General features: G+C 36.5%; 1 protein-coding gene across 6 annotated transcripts in view; it reads left to right on the top strand.

Annotated features, from left to right (window-relative positions):
- The window catches only part of ADD1 (adducin 1), a 67,626-nt gene extending 48,035 nt beyond the window's left edge, over positions 1-19,591 (top strand). For 2 of the 6 annotated variants that reach the window (XM_085309636.1, XM_085309635.1), the window contains exons 11-16: positions 1,865-1,966; positions 3,817-3,906; positions 10,663-10,819; positions 11,694-12,068; positions 12,836-12,931; positions 16,895-19,591. In XM_085309636.1, coding sequence (XP_085165762.1) covers positions 1,865-1,966; positions 3,817-3,906; positions 10,663-10,819; positions 11,694-12,068; positions 12,836-12,931; positions 16,895-17,247 — 1,173 coding nt within the window. In that variant the 3' untranslated portion in view covers positions 17,248-19,591. Of the gene's footprint in view, positions 1-1,864; positions 1,967-3,816; positions 3,907-10,662; positions 10,820-11,693; positions 12,069-12,835; positions 12,932-13,667; positions 13,703-16,894 lie in introns of those variants that run through there. The other 4 variants (XM_085309639.1, XM_085309638.1, XM_085309637.1 and 1 more) reach the window with 3 other exon arrangements.
- The last annotated feature ends 109 nt before the right edge of the window (positions 19,592-19,700 follow it).

Below are 19,700 nucleotides of genomic sequence, written 5' to 3'. Positions count from 1 at the left end.
GAGATGTATAGTGCATCATGTACAAAGCCCTGAAAAAAACAGAGGGTGTCTCTCTCTGTGTGTGTGGTGGTTCTTTACGTTTTGTTCTTTTTGTTTTTTTTTTTTTTTTTTAAAAGGAGAGAAAGTGTATATTTATATACCGTTGGTACCATCAGCCTTTTACTAAACTCAGCTATAGTTTTGCCTTGATTAGAAGAAAGCTGAAAAATTACATATATATTTGGAGCAGTTCTCTTGCATTTCAACTTTAGCTCACAAGGTAGCTAGAATTTTATATTTGAAATTCAGTGAAAGATTGAAGAAAATTCTTACTCAAGAATTAGTCTTGTTTAATGATATGCAGAAGCGATAGAAAACTTCATTCAGTGTAACAGGTTTGTGTATTTAACTTCTTTAATGCTTGTTCTTAACCTAAAGAGAAAGTAGTTTGTTGTATTGAGGTTGTTCTTATATTTGTTTTGACTAAAAACTATCTTTAATAAAAAGCTGGAGTAGTTTTTGTCTAAGAAGATAATCATCAGTGAGTATTTCACAGCTCCATGTTCATTCCATTTTTTACTTTACAGTTGCAAAACATTTTAAAATTCTGTTGCTTTTTGAAGTTTGACAATTTCTGGCTATCTTATTGTTTCTTGAAGTTACTCAGGAAAAAATGCATAGCATTTGCTCTATAAAACAGGTTTGCTTTATTGTTCAGTGCATTTTTTATGCAACAGTAACTGAGAATTATGACAGCACGTTAAAAAAAAAAAAAAAAAAAAAAAAAACAAGGTAAAAACCCAGTTATGTGACAGATTAAACGTGGACTCATACCAAATGCACTGTCCAAATAAAGCAACCTTCTGTGAAGAACTCATGAAGCGCTTAAAGTTTGTGTTTGGGATATTTTTGTAACCTTTTCAGCTATAAGTTATAAAATACTCGACATCACCAAACTGTTCCTGTAGATTGCTGTGCTGATACAGCTGTTTATCTGTGCAGAAACTAATTCTGGAAACAGTACATTTTGCTGAAGTAGCTTATTTTAATGCAAAACTTTGGTGATGCCCACTCTTGCCTCGCAGTACAGAGTCATTCACTAAACCGGGTTAGTGGCATCACATTGCTTTTCACACTCCTGTCATCTTATGCTTTAAGTTTGCTTTGATGTTTGTTGAGTATCGGAGGATTGAATCAATGATCTCTCTTGTGTTAGTTTGTAAATATACAAAATACAGTAAATAAAAATGGTAGCAATAGGATTTTAGAACTCTTTCCCTAGATTTTGCCGTACTTACCTTTGAGTAAGGTATAGTATTCCATTTAAATGAACTCATTTTGAAATCAGTCCATTTTAATTTATCCATTTCTGATTAAATGTCCTTAAAAATACTCAAGTACTTTTCCAGTAGTTGTATTGGAGTTTTCTTACTCCTGAATTAATGCAAGTTTCTTCAAGTGAGAAATACTGTTTTTAGAAAGAAATGTGGAACTCTGTTGTGGTCAAGCATACAGCTTGAAAGCAGCTTATCAAACAGCTTAAATCTTTCAGTCTTTGTAATCTCTGAATTACACATAGCTGTGATCGTTACATAGTTTTAGGCAGAAGTTATTTAAGAGTTGACTAGCTCTTTAGATATTTAGGGTTCCTTTTTTTTTATTAGCTTGATTTAATTGAATAATTCCAATGTTTGTAAATGTATTTGATGTTAGTTTATATTTCTAAAGCAGGAAGCAAATAATCTTAAAAATTAATAGAATATAACCATTGGTTCAGTTCTCTGTTATGTATAATGCATGATCAACTGTTAATGTGAATTTGCTGCTCTGAGTGTCCCTAGCCATTACAGCAATTCTGACTTTTCAACTATTTTTAATATTACAGTGGACTAAAGAGGATGGACATAGAACTGCCACCTCTGCTGTCCCTAACCTGTTTGTTCCATTGAACACTAATCCAAAGGAGGTCCAAGAAATGAGGAACAAGGTTTGTAATAGCAGTAAAATATTTTTTATCATTGCATTAAGTTGCACACTTCTAGTGAACTAATTTATTTTGTTATAATAGAATCTTTTGGGGTTCAAAAACAMCGCTTCCCTATTGTGCTTTCCTTTTATAACTAGATACAGAAGCAATTCCTAAATATCCTGAACTGAGGTTGGAAAAAAACAAGTGGTATAACCATCCACCATATGAAGACTTTGCCTTGTATTTTGTTACTGTAAAACCAGTTTCTAAGAATAGATTTTCAGTATTGCAGCCAAGTCATATTAACCTTATTTTTTTCTTTTCAACTGTTGCTGGGTACCTCTGAAAGAATACCACGGGATTTGTGGTAGTAACTTTGTTCCCTGAAATCATACACTTCCACATCGGCGACTTTTTTTTCTGTTTTTGTTTTACCACTTGCAGTTGTAGCATATTTTGTAGCAATTGCAAAGTCTACTGATCTCTCCATATTATATTGTTATAATATAAATATGATGTGATTGTTGCAGGAGTTTGGGGTCATTTGGRACTGAARGTTGTYGTTGGTGGTGTTTTTTTTAATGGCCCAAGCAGTTAATCTTCCAGTCTTCAGATTTAAAATATTCCTGGAAACAATCTTCCTACAGGAAAGCATTGAATGTGTAGGATTTTTATTTTTTTACTATTAAATATATACCGGTAACTTGTTAATGCTGAGGTTGTTCTTGATATTTTTGCTACCTCGGACTGGCCATATAGAAATGGCAGCTGGCACAGTGTCACAGGAAACCGATCGGTGCTAACAAAACMTGCGTAAGGTTGCTAGAGCTTCCGCTTCGCCTTTCGTGGCACTGTCAGACAGTAACTCTTCAACTGAGAAGCCTAGTGAAACTGCCCAGCAGTTTCTTAGTGTTTGAAACTCAAAATGCTGCTGTATTTAAAAACTTGAATGAAATGGTCTAAAAGGAGAGAAGTAAAACTTATTTCACAATTTCTCCTTCTCCTGATGATAAGTCCAGTAAAGTAGAAGGACTTTAACTTTCTGAAATACCAAGCGTTAATAATAATGTGTGCTTTTATACTTCTGTGTGTGTGTTTTTATATAAATCTTTTTTTTTTTAAGTTTACAGAGATCTTTTGGAATCTTTCATCTTTTTCTGAACAAGAAACAATGTTTTAGAAATACATTTTAACTCTGCTATGATTTCTTTACACTAACAGAATATCTAATTTAAATAGCTAATAGCCACATTTCAGTACTATATTTTTGTTCCCCTCTTCTGTATGGAAAGACCGAGGATGTATTTAGGATGCAACAGAAGGAGTGTTTTGAATACTCTGAAGTGAGTGTCAGTGTATACATAGGTAAATACTCGTGTGCCCTTTTAGAAATATGATGCTAGATTGTTACAAAAATTAAGTGTTTTGCAAAAGAATCCGTAGGAAGAAAATACTGTGATGTTACAGGCTATTGTCAGGCACCTGTAAAGGATTCGTCTGGTACAACAGACTGGCATAACAGTGACCCTTGCGATTCTCATCCCTGCCCACCTTTCTCCACAAAGTGGATTTGTCTGCTACCTGATCTGTGCGCTTTCGCCACAAGCCGGTACTCAAAAGCAAAAGACAGTATGTGCTGTGGTACTCGAATACTAAATTCTGACAAATGTGGGGAAACGAACAGAAATTTGATGCACATCTTCAGCTGGTGTTCATAAGCACAGCTTTACTGATGTGAGTAGGGCCGTAATTTTGTACCCTGGTTGCAGCCTCTTGGCCTGGTCACCCACCCCTTTTCTCGGTTAAAAGAACATAGTTAACTTTCCTCTGTCGTTCACGTGAGTGTATTCTGCTGCTTTCCTTTACAGATCCGGGAGCAAAACTTACAAGATATTAAAACTGCAGGCCCTCAATCACAGGTTCTTTCTGGGGTAGTTGTGGACAGGAGTCTTGTACAGGTGAGAGCAAAAAATGCCAAAAAAATACTAGCTTAAAGTTAATATATATTATCCTCTACTTTCACCTAATATGTTACTATAAAATTATTCTTTAATTGGCAGAGAGTAACTGTTTATAAGGTAAGTATTAGAGGTAACACCATTGTCTTTGCGAGAGTGCTCAGGATCAGAAACTTAAGAGGCTTCAGTCATGTAGTTCAAGCATGTCTGTGAAGGATGCTTTTTTTTTTTTTTTTTTTTCTGACTGTAACGAATGAGATTCAAAATGTTTATTTATATGGGTTAGATTCTTGTTCAAAACTGGTCAGGCTTTGTGACAGTTTGTGGGTTTTTTTGTTTTGTTTTGTTTTTTTTTCCTCCAAGTTTTATATATCTTAAAGTATTAAATACTGGGCACAGCAGGCTCATTTTGGGGCAGTAGTGTTTTTGTGTTGAATATATTATTGTGCTTCACAATACTTTATTTGAGCAGCAATTAAAATAAAAGAGCTATTATACATCAATAAAACTTAAAAGCAGTATGTCTGGATATACTAAAGAGATTATCTCTGAACTATAGCTCAAAATAAGAGTTAGAGCTATATGGTTATTCTGTTAAACAAGCTTGAATGACATTAAAGCTCTATATATCTGAGTGCTTTACCTGTACCAGATAATATTTCCTAGTATACTTTAAAGAGTTTGACTGTTCTTACCATGACGATAGCATTATTCATTTGGATGTCATGTTGTGTGCATGTCAATTCACTGTCACTGCAATTTTGTCTACCAATTATTGTTTCTTTGCATGTTTTTAGCAAGCATCATAATGCTCTTGGTTGATGTTTTAAAGCCCGGGCTCGGTTTGCTCTGTTTACTCGATTTACTGTTGCAGGATGCTCCCCTCTCAGACTGTACGGAAACTATTGAAGGGCTCGATCTCACAGAGCAGGCCTTTAGTCCTGCTAAATCTCTGTCTGTTAGAAAGGTACTGCCCTGTCATACTGCTCTAAATACTGTTGTTCACCCTTCATTTTCTTCTTCCTTACCCTTGACCTCTTCCCTTTGTTAGCTATTTGGCTACAAAAGAAAAAGAAATAGATGGATCTCCAAATTATGTATATGCAATTATACAAACAGTTAAGTTATCCTATAAAAGTATCCTTTGAGGACTTTGATTTTTATATATTTATGTGTGTAAAAAAGCTGTTGAGGAAATATTTTTGATGTGAAGGTGCTAATCAGGTTGTGCATGTAGTGGTATTTTTGCGCATGTTTTTAATTTTGAATTATTCTAATTTGAGATCCATGTTGAGCTAGCTTAATCTCAGCCTGATTACATCAGTGTAATTCCAGAGATATCCACATGTTCAGGATGTGTCATGCTGACAAACACTGCCAGCTTTTAATCCAGCATTGCTGGGTGTCTTGTGTTTCCTTAAAACTTCCTGTAGTTAGAGTTGCTGAGTTCAGCAAGAGATGCTGAATAATGTCCCACACATCCAAAGTACATTGACTTTCGAACTGTTAATATAGTCATACTTTTGGCTTTTGTATCGTACTTTAAATACAGAGTGAATACAATAGGCATGTTTATATGGTTGGCGGGGGACAGGGAGCGAAGTCCTTTGAGGCTGAGCAAATAGGAACAGTTTCTGTAGTGGAAACAATCTGTCCTTCGTTGTCGGTCTCTCCCAAATCTGTTAGGAGTTTATCGGAAGTGATGTAACATGCAAAAGCACAGGGTGCAGATATGGATCAGGGTCTCTTTTCTGCCTCAGTATTTTTCTCTGACAGGTTTTAAAATGTTGATCTAGGCTGTGCCTAAAATCTCATTATCAGAATAGTTTTTCCATCAAAAAGCAGAATAGTTTGAATTATATCATAGTAGCAGATCTTGTAACTTTATAACGTTTTCGGCAGCAATAAGCCAGTTGTATTGTAGAAACAGTCTTTATTATACTCAGAATTTGATAAAAGTATTTCGGATTATGATTTGTCTTATCCATATCTGAAAGTAAGACTCGTGACATTATTCCTTGCACATTTAAGATTTAAAAAAGAAAAAAGGCAAATCTGTACCTGCCCTTTGTTCTAGTAGCTTCTCTGTTTAATAATACCTTCCAAGCAAAAAGTGACTTTTATGGCAGGCATCCATTGGGTTATGATGATAATTTATTTCACCAGTGATGTGCAAGGTATCTTTTAAGTATTCTTTTTGAATAATTGCATCATTTTTCTATAAAATTATTTGAATAATGTTACAAGGCCTTTTAAAGACATTACAGAGCCAACAAAGAAGGTCAGCTGGGTACGTGATTTTGCTGGTAATATAATGTTAAGAGTTTAGATGTCCAAATGATGCGTTCCCTCTTTGTTGGTGTTGTGAAAGTGCTTTCCTCCTGAAATGCTGTATAAAATCAGATCATTCAGAATGTCAACTCAAGTAGTAGCAGCCAATTTCATTATCATCCTAATAAAGGTTGTGACCTGAATACTTGATTAGGAGTTTTTTGTTGCAAAAAATGCCAGAGAAGTTTTTCAGAAAGATTATGCTGAAAACCAGTCTCATATTTCTTATCTTATGACACCCACATAAATCTCGCAGTAATGAAGTTTTAAGAAAGAAATCTATACATCAAGGTCTTGAGAACATTTAGGTATGAGGTAATTAGATTTTTTCAGTTGAAAAATTATTGGGCACTAATTTACCATTTAATTAAAATGTTCCATCTCTGATTGCAATAAGATGTAACAGTATATTATATTATACTTAACACTGAAATCTGTATCAACTACTAACATTCTGTTTTAGGGTGAAAAAGTTCCTACGCTGTGTACAGTTTGCATGTGATGCTTTGAGTCTTGTCTGCCTCCAGCTGCATTAGTGACTACTCCATTTTGCCTTGTTGTATGCTTTGTCACTGTTCTGAGAAGTCCTGGCTGTGTTGCAATACAAGCTCCTTGTGCATCATATTTTACTCATGTTACAGACTTGGTTAACTAAGCTTCTGCTGCAGTCTTGGCTGAACAAGGGAGAATTTTGGTTATTCTTACTACTGACATTCTGCAATCTAATAAAATTCACATGAATTTTAAAAAAGAGAATTTCAGGTATAAGGGAACAGCCTATTTCTTGTCTTTTCTTCTAAAATGAAAATTCTGTGACTTAATGAATAACTGCTCTGTTCTGACCCCAGAGCTGGCACTGCGTTTTAATGGTAATTCCATTAAAAAGTGCTGTAAGGATCTTGGCCTTTTTTTTTGGATAAAGGCACTACATTAATGTCAGATGGTATTAAGACTGACTGTTAACTTTAAGGTTAATCAGTTACTATGGATATACAGTTTGATTAATGGAAACATTGGCATGTATAAGGTGCCAGTTTTGCTCATCCCGGCTCCTGAGAATAAGGTGAAGTACCACCTGCCTATTCAGTGCTGGTCACCTTGCATTTCCCAGCTTTTCTTTGAAAGTAAGAGGTGGCTGAAAAGTTGCAAAATGACTTGATCGTCTAGAATTTTCATGCAGGATACGTGAAAGCCCAAGTTTAGCATGAACGTCCATCGTTAGACATAACTGACCTTCCCGTTGTTTCAGTCTTTCTGGGAGAGCGAGCTGCTGTAAACTTCTCAGGAGCGGAAGTGCGTTCAGTTTATAGATAACGGTTCATCCACTGTCTCTTACGGTGGAGAAAATACTGTTGCTATTCAAGCGTTTACGCAGGCAGTCAGACCTCTAGTAAATCCTCTAAATGATTCTGGAGTCGTCACGGTCCAGCTGAAATCGCTCCCGCGTTCGCTTTCTGCATGTTATGCCGTGCTGCGCTGTTTGATGGACCGAGTGCCAGTCTGTTCTGGGGGAATTTATTCCCTCTCCATGGGCTCTCGAATGCTGAAAGCAACTCCAGGCCCGTTTTCCTCTGCAGTTTTTCTCTTTGTCGTTCATAGGAATCCCCAGGCTGCATGGCCGGTTTGATAACTCCACAAAATCTGTGTATTTCAGTCTCAAGCTTAATGATCTAAAATACGTCCTGTCCTTTATATTCCCTTTCCTTCTGTTCCATGCTGCTCTGTTTTCTGGTGTATATTTTTATTAAAATTCTGTGAAGGCTGCTCTGTGGCCTGTTCTGTTAAGTAACATATCTACATATATATAAAATCTGGTTTCATATAATTTAGAATAATCATGTTGCATAATTTTTTTTTATTATTTTCCCCTCAGAATTTGTCCCCCTACCATCATAATTTTTCATTGATAGTCTTTGAACTGCTTCCATGTTACTGATACTGTCCAAAACTGGATGTTATTTTGGAAGCAGCTTTACCAAATCAGAAGTTTGCCTTTCTTGACTGTCATGTAATTCTTTTGCTTTTACAGTCTGGAAGCACAAGTGTTTTTATTTGTCGTATACAATCTGCCTTCTGTTGTTGCCTGTGATCTTTCTTGACATTATTTCTCTTCAGTCAAAGATACTCAACTGGTATAAATTCTGGTTTAAAAACTGGTTTAAAATTCTGTGCATCAGTACATTCATTTGTGTGTGCGTGTATATATGCACACATATATATATATTCCCCCCCTAGCTGTTGAATCTTGATTTCATATTCAACTTTTCAGGTTCTTTTGTGTTATTTTCTGAACTTTCACATTAGAATTTCTTAAGTGATAAACTTGAAACGCTGCTTTTACTTCCCGGTGGTTAACCAAGGTGTTCTCTTAAGAAAAAAGCACTCACAGTGCCAATGTACGAGTCATCTTGCCGCAAGGCGTGGGCTTTGCTGTTTGTTGCTACCACTGCATAGGCGTTCARTAAAATTTGATTTCATGTGAAAGTTGTTTTACCCAGTCATCTTGAATTCATCTCGCAAACAAGTTTCCAAGACTCCTAAACATTTCAGGGACACCAATGTGCATTGTATGTTTTGTTCCTTCTCTGATGATTTTTATAACCCTGGAATACTTTGTATATTTGCCTGTGTACTTGGTAAGTCCCTGTTACTTGCTGCTGCTGTTTCAGCTGAAGACTGCCTATTTACTTTGGAGGGTAGGCTGAAATAGAGACGTCTGAAATTGCAATGGGTACCAATTTCTGTCATCGTTAAAGACAGGTTTTTGGGGGGAGGGGAGTAYATTTGTTTACAAAAACAAATATAATTGGTGTAAAGGCTGATGTTTTCTGGCTTCTTTTAATGTATGATACTGTAAGAAAAGCTGTAACTATCAAACTTGAGGTTTTTTAGTGTTAAGACAGCTGGTGCTTTTGACATTTACTGACATTCTGCATCTAAGATGAGAGTTCCTCTTATTTTAGGGAGAAGCAGAGACAATTTATAATGTTACATTTTTCTGAATGTTTCTTTTCAGGATCTTACAGTGGGGAGGTGTGGTAATGCTGCTTGTTCTTCAGTGCCTCTGGCTGACGTTAGCTTCCTAAATAGAAGCATAGATTGTAGCAAGCAGCTGTTCTTATCTCCCTGGGTTTCTCCATACCACTGCAGATTTCTGGAGACCTCTTGTGAGGCCTTAAGAAATACCTAACTGCTCTTTGCCTCGTTCCACCCAGACATTCTTGTCCGGCACCTTTCTGGCGTTGACCTTTTGTCCTAAGCAGCTTTTCCCATCGGAAACGACGCTTGGTCTTGTTTCATTTTGACGTCTCTAGTGAAGATCTCTTGCTTGTCCATCTTTGCTGTTCTGCTTGGTCTTAAACTCTTCACGTTTTGATGATTTCTTTAAAATATTGATACAAATGTGAAAGTAATTTAGGCTGATCAGTATCCCGTATTACTTTGGTAGTGAAATTCAGTGACCTCCTTGAGAGCGAAGACAATCCGGAGTCACAGTGACACATCAGTCATTTTCAAACTTAGGTCAGTAGTGTCTGGCATATCAGATGAGAAGACAGATTCTTAGACAAGTCACCTGAAAGATGCATCAGCTATTCAGTCAACTAATCCTTTGCATCTGAGGTGATGTGAAACCAGTGGCTTTAGTCTTCACTGTACACTTAGAGAAGAAAAACTAAAATGACTTACTATTGGAGAGAGAATCTCCGATGCAGCTGGTTTTGTCCCTTGGGACTTCTTGTATTTGGAATTGCTAATGCTATATTTGTGTAAATTTTTATCTAGTTTGTGACAAATACTATAGAAATAAACATGCTAACTCATAATAAGATTATGTTAACCTTAATCCCTTAAAAATAACTTATAATAAACTGTTGCTCTGGTGTACACAGAATACATACAAGATGGCTTTTATGGTAACATCTGTTAAATGTTATATAAAAGCTACCAGAAATGGCTTTTCCCATATTCAAATTTTTTTTGACCTGTGAGCATTAGCTGCCAGTTCTGTTAATTTCTACAGAAATCCTGTGCTCACGTTGCTGTGCAATTGGGCCCAGTATCCTGTTTCTCTCCTGGGGAGTAAAAGAAACTCGATACTTCTGTAACTTCAGATGCAACTTACCTAAACTGTTTGGCTGCTGTTTGATTTGCTGCTTAATGGTGGATATTGCCTAGTGAAAACACTGATGTCTCTGTGAGAGTAATTGATGAGACCTAGTTTCTCCTTAATATTAACCTGTCGTAAACTAATTTTTTTATCCTGAAATAGAGAATTTTATTCTTTAAACCTAAAAGAAAATAAATACAGCATTTTTTTTCAAATTATCTTTTGTTTTGTTTTTGGCTGCTTTGTAACTTCCGCACTTCACAGGGTTCTGCAAGTTACTACTGGATTGCAGATGTATCTTAATTATATTTTGTCAGGGAGAACTGGTGACTGCATCAAAGGCGATAATTGAGAAAGAATATCAACCAAGAGTCATAGTGAGCACAACCGGACCAAATCCCTTCAATAAACTCACTGATCGAGAACTGGAGGAGTATCGCAAAGAGGTAGAAAGAAAGCAGAAGGGGCCAGAAGGTTAGTTTATCTCTGTGTTCTTTTCTGTAATTGGATATAGCAAAGCAGCATTTATTACTAATTTGGATTGTGGGCTACCTGTTGAGGTCATGGAAATGTTACTCAGTTTCTATATTTCATTTTTTTCCAGTGTAAATTATGAACTTAGAAAGCATACTGGTCATAGAAAATGCAATTTAAGTGTTATGGGGTATTCTGTAAAATATGTAGATTTTATTTGAAAACTTTTCCTAGTAGCTAAAAGAGGTGTTTAATATGGCCAGTTATTGCTGCTGCTAAGTTCTGGAACTCTTAAAACTTTACTCATTGAAATTTTCAGGTACTGTAAAGTACTGCAGGTTGTTCTGCTTTGCTTCCCTTAGCACTGGAGATAGTCTAAGGTGAGAGAATGATGTTGATTTTTTTTGCAGCGAAACTGCAGTTTTCTAAATTGCTGGAATTTTGTAGACCTGAGAAATCCAAATTGGGAAGATGCAGAATAAAACTTGATTGCTGGAGATTGAAGATAGCACATCTTGAGGACTCCCCAGAAACACAGACTTTCTAAACAATAATAAAATTCTGAGTCATGCTGTAAAAAGAGATCATTACTACATCTGAAATAGTTACCCTGTTTTACTTATTTTTAAGMTTTATGGGATTATACTTAGGCCATTTCCACTAATTGGTTATGGTTTGAATCTGAATGATGCAGGAACTGTCTTGCAGTGTTTGCTCCCTACTTCAGCTTTTGTAGGAGCGTAGGAGTCATTGCAGATCATGAATCTTCAGTTTCACAAGTACTGGACTGTTTGGGGGACTGGGATGCTGTGCTGTTATGCCTGTATTACTGCATACTGTTATTCTCTCAGTAACATTGCTACATCCTTCTTAGATAAGATTTCAAAATATGGAGAAACTGTGTTACTGAGACAGACACCATCTGGGGAGCAGAGTACTTTGCTTAGGAATCAGAACATCAGTGAGCAAAATACTTCAGATAAAAAATCTCTGGATTTGAAAGGCAGATCTAAAACCTTTCAAGGAGCAGATATGAAGACTGTGCAGGATCGTGAAGTATCATCATTACCTAAATCTTTAGATAACGCTCAGTTTGCTGCTGCATGGGTTTCTTGTCAGACCACGCAGCAAGTCACCACACATCTTAACCAAGAAGAGCCAGATGTGCAGAAGTCATCTCATAAGGAATTTCATACTGCAGTGATCAAAGCACTAAGGTCTAATCCTGACCTTTTGGCTGAGGCCTCAGGTATTATGAATATGGTATAGTTGTGCTTGCAATCTAAGGAACAAAATCTTTATCTACGCCATTTGGAGATTCTGTCAGTTGACTCTGTTATCTATGGGACTGGTTTCATGTTTTAATTGTTCAGGTGAACTGTATGGAACAATGTTTAAGTATTGTTCCTGATACAAGGTGTACTCTGTTAATGTTTTCTTCTGGCTATAGGGCTGTTAACCTGGAAGCGAGGGAGACCCTTCTTACTAATAATAAATGTGCAAACCACTGCAAAATCTGTTTTGAATCATTTAATTATTGCATGTTTTTCTGATTATCTATGCAGTCTTTCATTCTTCTCTTTTAGGATGCAATTTTATTTACTCTGAGATTAAGCAAACAATTCAAAGCAAGCAAAAGAATATTGTTTTGTGCAAGTCTGATAGCATTTTTGACCATATATTTGTTTATATTTCCTTTAGTTTTTTTTTTTTCTAACAGGTTCTCAAACTGTCTGCTGTATAGTTCATAAACAGTTGTGTTATTTGGCCCTTGCATGGTTGTGGTGAGGCRTATGATAGAACACACAAAAACAAAGCCAAACTTCAATATTAACAAAACTGTTAAAGTCAAACCATCACTTATTTTTTCTTTTGCTTGTTTTGGTATTATTGAATATCCTAGCAGAATTCTGATTCAGAAAAATGTATTTATGGGGGCTGGGGGGTGGCTGAGAATGACACTTGTCTTAACCCATGCTGAATTTTTTTTTCACTCCCGTTGTTCTACATTTGCAGAACCTTCAGAAGATGGCAGACAACAGAAAGAGAGAAGTCCCCCTGATCACAGCTCAGCTCGCACTCCCCCCAGTACACCGATTAAAGTAGAGGAAGGTATGTTGTTTTCATCTGGGGGCCCGGGGAAACCAGTAACYGCATCATTAGCGACTGACACATGAAAATATACAAACTAGTGTCTAATAAGGTAATATATTTCTTGTGTTTTACTTCTATAAACTATAATTTTAACAGGAGTTATGTTTACAATAATAAAGAAGTGTGCATTAACATAWAGACCAATTATCACCACTTCCGAATTGCCTTGTCGTATCTTGGTCTTTCTCAGCTGAATACCCCTTTGTGCGTTTTCTGCAAGAGAGAATTGCTCTTATGAAATGAAATAAAGTCTGATGATGAACCAGACATAAATTAGATAGTTTTGTAAAATCTCCTTTGCTGACTGCACATTTCTTAAGCATTATTGTACTTGGATTACACCTCAGTAAATATTTTTCCAACTCAATTTGAATCTTAGCTTTATTAGTCACTAACCTTATGTAGTAATTCTACCTAAAATAAGAGGAGAGCTGGGAAAGTCTGTAATTGCCTCAGAACAAAAACAAACAAACAAAAAATCTTGAACAGGTGTAATCTAATTTTTGTCTTGTTTCTCTTACCTTGTACATTGGATATATCACTTGTCTGTTAAAGTYGTCTGTTCACTACTTCATCTCATTCTGTTTTCTATAAGAATGGTTGCAACCATTCTTTTAATTTAACACAATGGCTGTGATGAATGCATAGATTCTCTACTTGTGCTTTTTTCTTCTTGTGGCTGCGTTACAAACAGGAGATGGATATGCTAAAGAGTACCTGTTACCATAGTAAGTATCATTCCATACTCTGACCTGCTTATGTGCTTTGCTTCGCTCTTGCATTTTTGTTTACTAAGTAATTTTGCTTTGGTTTTTGGTTTGCATTGAAAAAGCAGGCTCTTTTCAGTTGAGACACTGATTTCTTTAGTTGTCGATTTCCTGAAACTTTAGTTAGTCATAGCTAATTACATTAAAATGCACTTTTCTTTTGAAAAAGTCTGTGAAAGTGACATTGTGTGTCCCCATATTTGTGTCTCTGACTCCTCATAGTTTAAAAAGGAATAGTCTGGAGTTGTCTTTCAGACACAGCTAAAGCAGTTTCGGGAGTTTCTGCTCCAACGGTTTGCTGCTGCCTGCACAACTTAGACTTTATAAATAAATGTTAGAGTTCCTAATCTGTTTCAGTGCAAAAGTGTTACCGCTGGTGTTTTAAACTAACCCAGCCGACTTCTGCACAGAAGTGGGGATGGAACTACTCAGGTGATGCGTTATATATATGTCAACTGTAGGGGAATTCAAATTTCAACTGAGGAATAATAGTAAGCAGTTGGTGGCAGGAACTTCTACAGCTGCTTCAGCTAGATCTGCAGGGCTGCATCAGATTATACTCTTAAGTAGTAAGTCTGTTTGGCTCTCTCCGTGTTTGTGTTCTGTTCTGTCCAAAAGTCAGTGTTTTGTATTCATCTTGGATACAGAAGTCAAAACTGTCCTAGACAACTGTGACATTACTAATAAGTTTTTAAATTCTATTAAAATCAGAGAATTGTGTTCTCCGAGCTCGTCTAGTTGTATAAGTGTTTCGGGACAAACATACGAAGTTTATTTTTATACACTAGAGTAACTGGGAGTTAATACCACGACAGCTTTTACTGGCAGGAATTCTGTTGAATGATGGTGTTCTCTGTATAGAGTCACCTCTGAAATTTTTGCTATTTTAGTGTAGCTGAAATCAGGAAAGTGTTTTGTGTTAACTAAGTTATAGTATAGCTTGTGTGTGTGTGTGTGTGTGTCTGTGTTGGGAAAGAAAAAAATTGTTTTCATAAATAATACGAATTTTAAATTAAAGCATCAATGATATTTTCAGAACTGTTATGCCACAGTGGATGTATATAAAGGGAAAGCCTGGATGGAGGTATATTTATTGTACCAAAAACTTCTGAAATTTTGAGGTTGTTGAGTTCTTAAATTACACAGAGGTTTTGCAGCGAGATGCATTTTGAAACCTTCCTGCCTAGGTTACTGAAATCCATCAAGCAGAATAGTAAACCTTTTCTATATTGTATGTTTTTCTCTATCTAATGTAGAATTTGCAGAGCTCCCCAATTCTGGTGGAATGTTATCTATAGTGAGCTAAATAAGCTGTTTGTTTCATTCCAGGTTAATGTTAATCTGTTTAGTAAAGGTGATGGTTATTTTACAAACTGGGAAGGATAGCTGTYCTGGATAAATGAGTTATAAAACATTTTATATTTATGTAATGCTTAGGACAGCTGGCAAATGCTATTTAARTTCCAGTAGTTTCCTATTCTGTAATTTTGAGAATTCTCAACACCCCCCTTTTAAACTGTTTAAAAGAAGAAAAAAAATCATAACTGATAAACAAATATGGTGCCTGTTCTTAAACATCACAGCAGTTAATGCTTTCAGTTAATTCCTGAAGAAGCAAAACTTAAAAGGCAGTGAAGAATTGTAGGCGGCACTTCTTACAACCTGCACGCATGCATTTGTGTGCTGCATACGCACACAGGTTAAACTAGAGCTTCTGGAGACAGATCAYCGTGTACCTGATTGAATTCTCTTCTCCTTTCTAATTCTGTCTGCATTATAACTTTTAAACTTCTAACTTGTGCATTCTGAGCGTTTGGCACTGATACTAGTGTGTTCTGCTTATTTAACATACCAGAAATTCATGGTGCTCCAAGCAAAATATGCTGCCTAGCAGCTATTCACAGAACAGTCCTGTAAAATGTATTAGATGATTATTAATCCCATCCAGCAGAATTTACAAGGATGCTAAGTGTCTTTTCCATAGGAAGAAGTGGGAATATATCATTTTCTGTAAATTCTTGTGAAATCTTCAGTGTTCTTGAAGTTGACATAAATGCTGCCCAAGTTGCTGTAACAAGTTTTTAACTACTTTTAAAAGAAAAAGTTGTTGCCTCTCCTTTGTGCCTTACAAATGAATATGGCCTGGATTTTGTTCTAGATTCCTCCTTTTATAACAGCAACAGAGATGTATTTGACACAGCTAATGGGGTATTTCTAAGTTCAGTGCAGTGATGAAAAACAAGGAATTTTTTTAAAGTGCTCGTTGAATACGTACGCACACAGAAGAGCTTTAAACAGAACATCTCTAAAGTTTAGTGGTGAATGAGGAAAGTGCTATAATTTAGAGAATAGTGGTAAAATTCACCTCTGGGCATAAAGCTTTTGCAAGATTTCTTTGCCTCAATGACCCTTCTTATACAGGATAAGTGTTGGTGCTGGACATAGCATGTATTAAAAAAAAACCAAACAAACAAACAAAAGAAGAAAATGAACCGTATTGCATAACTTGCTGAGCTCATTCTGTGTAGTAAACAACATAGATTTACTTACACAAATCCATATTATATTCTCATGTATCTTGCAAAACAAAGTGAAGCCTTTGTGATAGGAAATCATATTCTGAAGCTGCATCTGTTGGATCTCATGAAGAACATAACGAACCTAAATATTTCAATTAAAATTGGCAGGCCAACAGCCTGGAAATTAATGGATTTCCATATCTCAGATCACTACAAACCAACAGTTAGTTTCACCCACCAAGTTTAGAAAAAAACCCACTGAATTTCTTGACATTCTCTTCACTGCTAGCAAAAATTAAGTTTAATTCCTTACTATGCTAAAATCTCATGTTACTTGCAAATGTTACAGCTAAAACATGAGAGAAGGCTAACCATTGGTTTACACCCACATGAGGAAATTCARCTTTGTGTGTTCTGTGGTATGAAGCTTAAAAACAAAACTTTGGAATATCCTGTTTATCTTGTATATCTCTGTGCCCAAAGGGAGCGGAGAATAGACCTATTCCAAAGGCTTTAGGCAAAGTAAATATATTAGGGGTTTTTTGTACAGAGCACTCGCCACCAACTTGCTTCGCTCCCTTTGTTCCAGGGACACGTACCTAAACTGACTCTGTCGTTGTCTGTCCGTCCATTAGAGACACAGCCGGACCAGTCTTACAGAGATGACAGTGATGCTGCAACTTTCAAGCAAACCCTCCCAGATCTCACCCCTGATGAGCCTTCAGAAGCACTCGGCTTCCCTCCCGTGGGAAAGGAGGAAGGGAGATGTGATGAAGATCTGCCCAAAAGCCAAAGTGAATCACCTGCAGTGGAAAACAAAGAGCCCCTGTCTCAACCCACCGAAGAGCCAGTGACACCAACAGCTGAGGAAGGGACAGCAGCTGATGCAGGTAGTGACGAATCTCCAGGAAAGTCCCCATCGAAAAAGAAAAAGAAGTTTCGCACTCCTTCCTTCCTGAAGAAGAACAAAAAGAAGAGTGACTCCTAAAGGCTAAACACACTGCAGAAACACTGTCATGTTTTAAAATTCATTAACCACTAGAATGTACCAGATTGTACTGAGTGTTTTGTCTTATTATGTGAATGAATGCAGCAAGTAATCCAACCAGCCCCTCAAGTTATAGCTTGATTGTTTAAGATTATAACCAGAAATYGATGTGCAAAAAGGTGCTAACCCTGTGTTTTCAGCAGCTACCACTGATCTGATCCCCAGTTTGTAAACAAATGCAAATGACTTCCACGTAGAAGGCATTGGATCACTGTTTTTAATTTAAAGCCCACACTACTTTAGGTAAGAATAAAAATATTTTTCACAATTGAAAATATAACACAAGTTGCTTACCACTAGAAGTGTTCTTTTTCAATGTTCTGGCAGTCACGATTTCTTTTTAAATATTAAATTTCAGAGAGGAGGCTTCTGCAATGGTGTTTTCAGGGAGTGTATTCTTGAACTGAGATGTAAGCTGCTGCAATMTTGTGCTTATGGATCATGTTATAGTAAAGCTTTGAGACTATCCATACTCTACCTTCCTCTCTTTCCCCTCCTTTCTGACTATTGTAACAAAATGAAAGTGTTTTTTCACTTTGTTTTATTTTGTTATAGCTGGCACTTGAAATTAACTTTGTCCAGGAGGACTGATAGCGATGGTGTGTTCTGCTCATATTGTGCATTGAAAGACCCCCCCTCCTTTTTTTTTTCTCTCTAGTAAATGCAGCTTAAGGGAAATTGGTCTTATGACCTTGCCTCCCTAAAAATCAGTCACGGGTTAATTTGGTGGTTAGGCTAAAAAGTAACTGTATTAAAGTATTTCAGAAGTTTTTCAGTTGATGAGGTAAAGCACGGGCAGTTGCCTTAGGGCCTTAGCATGGGTTTTACCCTTTTCATGTACCCTTGGGTACATACACAAACCTGTTGCGTAAAAACCTTATTTGCAGCCTTTTGTGTTTATTCCTGCCTATGGTAAAAGTTTAAATGCATTATGCTGAGTATTTAACACTTTTTTTAATTGAACTATTTTCATTTACAAAAACTGGTATTTCTTGATTTTGTTGCTAGCAGTGAAGTACTAAAATCCCAACTAAACTTAAAGATGCCTTTCCAGAGTTTGCTATAAGTGTGTGTTTAATATGTAGCATGGTAAAGAAAATTGCTTTCATCACTGATTTGGCCTTTTTCCAGTTATTGCCATGCTTTTGTCTATCATAAAAGTAATTTTGTCTAATCATAAAAATAATTTCAAGATCAGATAGGTTAAAACCTGCCAGAATTCTCCAAAAACCATAAGTAACTCATCTCAGCCAAAGGTGGAGAAAGCTGTCATTTCAGATTTCAAGTATCACACATTTCTGGTTGTAACAGCAGAAAACATTTAAAAACTCCTGTATGGTGGAGGGAAACACCTTTGACTCACAGTAAGTGTCTATAACAAARCAGACTATGGATGTAACCTTTTAGGACAATAGTAAACACTGCAATTGGTAAAACAGCAGAAAACTAATGCCTTACAACTCATGCGGTGGAAAGCATCAAGTAAGAGGAGGGTTCAGCAGTTGGCTGGATCGGGAAGGCCTACGTTAGGCCTCAGGCSTGGTGATGCCCTGGACTGGTCTCAGACGGTGAAGGGGAAAGAGCTGAAATGACAGTTAGAGCTGTTGGGCTTCAAAGGAGAAAAGAGGTTCAGCAGTGGTAATTAATACCGTGAGACCCTCGCCTGGTTTGGAGTGGGGAGAGGTAGGGTGGAACTAGAAGCAGCAGTTAAACCACTGTGTAAGAGAGACCCCTAAACAGTAATGTTTAGCAAGGACTGCATGGCACTAATGGCTTTGAGCTTGTATTTTAACCTTGTATGTCCTCTGTACACTAGGAAGCATACAATACTTATTTTGCTAAATTGTGTTTTATTGCCAGGGTCGTAATTAAATTACTAATTGCTATATGTTTCAGTTCATTAATGGAATCCTTCCATTTATCTTGATCACATATGCAATGATTTTTAATTTCTAATTTTGTAGTTTGTTCTTTCATATTGTAATACAAGGAATTAAAAATGTAGTTATGTATGGTATGGTTACACACTTTGGGGCAAAATCAAGTCCTGTATTTTTCTTTCTTGTATCATTAAGTTCTACTCACAAATAAAACTCTTTAAAAAAGGGTTTTTTTCCTCCTCTGCTTTCAGAGCTCATGTACAGTTTTATTCTACAGGTATAGCCCTGAACGTTGAATTAGCTCTATTTTCTTTTAATGACCCATTAATGTATTGGTTGATTAATAATTAATTCCACATTGTCTTGCTAAGCAAGTAAAATAAACTGGTCAGTGTTGCACTTTCTTCCTGGAGCATCCCACCCAAGCAATAGGCAGAGCGCAGCCATGGGAAAGCAGAAGCATTTGAGCTTTAGCTGAAGGTGTGAGCAGTCACCACCACACTGGGCTCCCTC

Source organism: Rhea americana, unplaced genomic scaffold (genome assembly GCF_003343005.1).
Source record: "Rhea americana isolate MKP2758 unplaced genomic scaffold, rheAme1 scaffold_30, whole genome shotgun sequence".
In the NCBI taxonomy this organism is placed as follows: domain Eukaryota; kingdom Metazoa; phylum Chordata; class Aves; order Rheiformes; family Rheidae; genus Rhea; species Rhea americana.
This window is presented reverse-complemented; position numbering and strand designations above follow the sequence as displayed.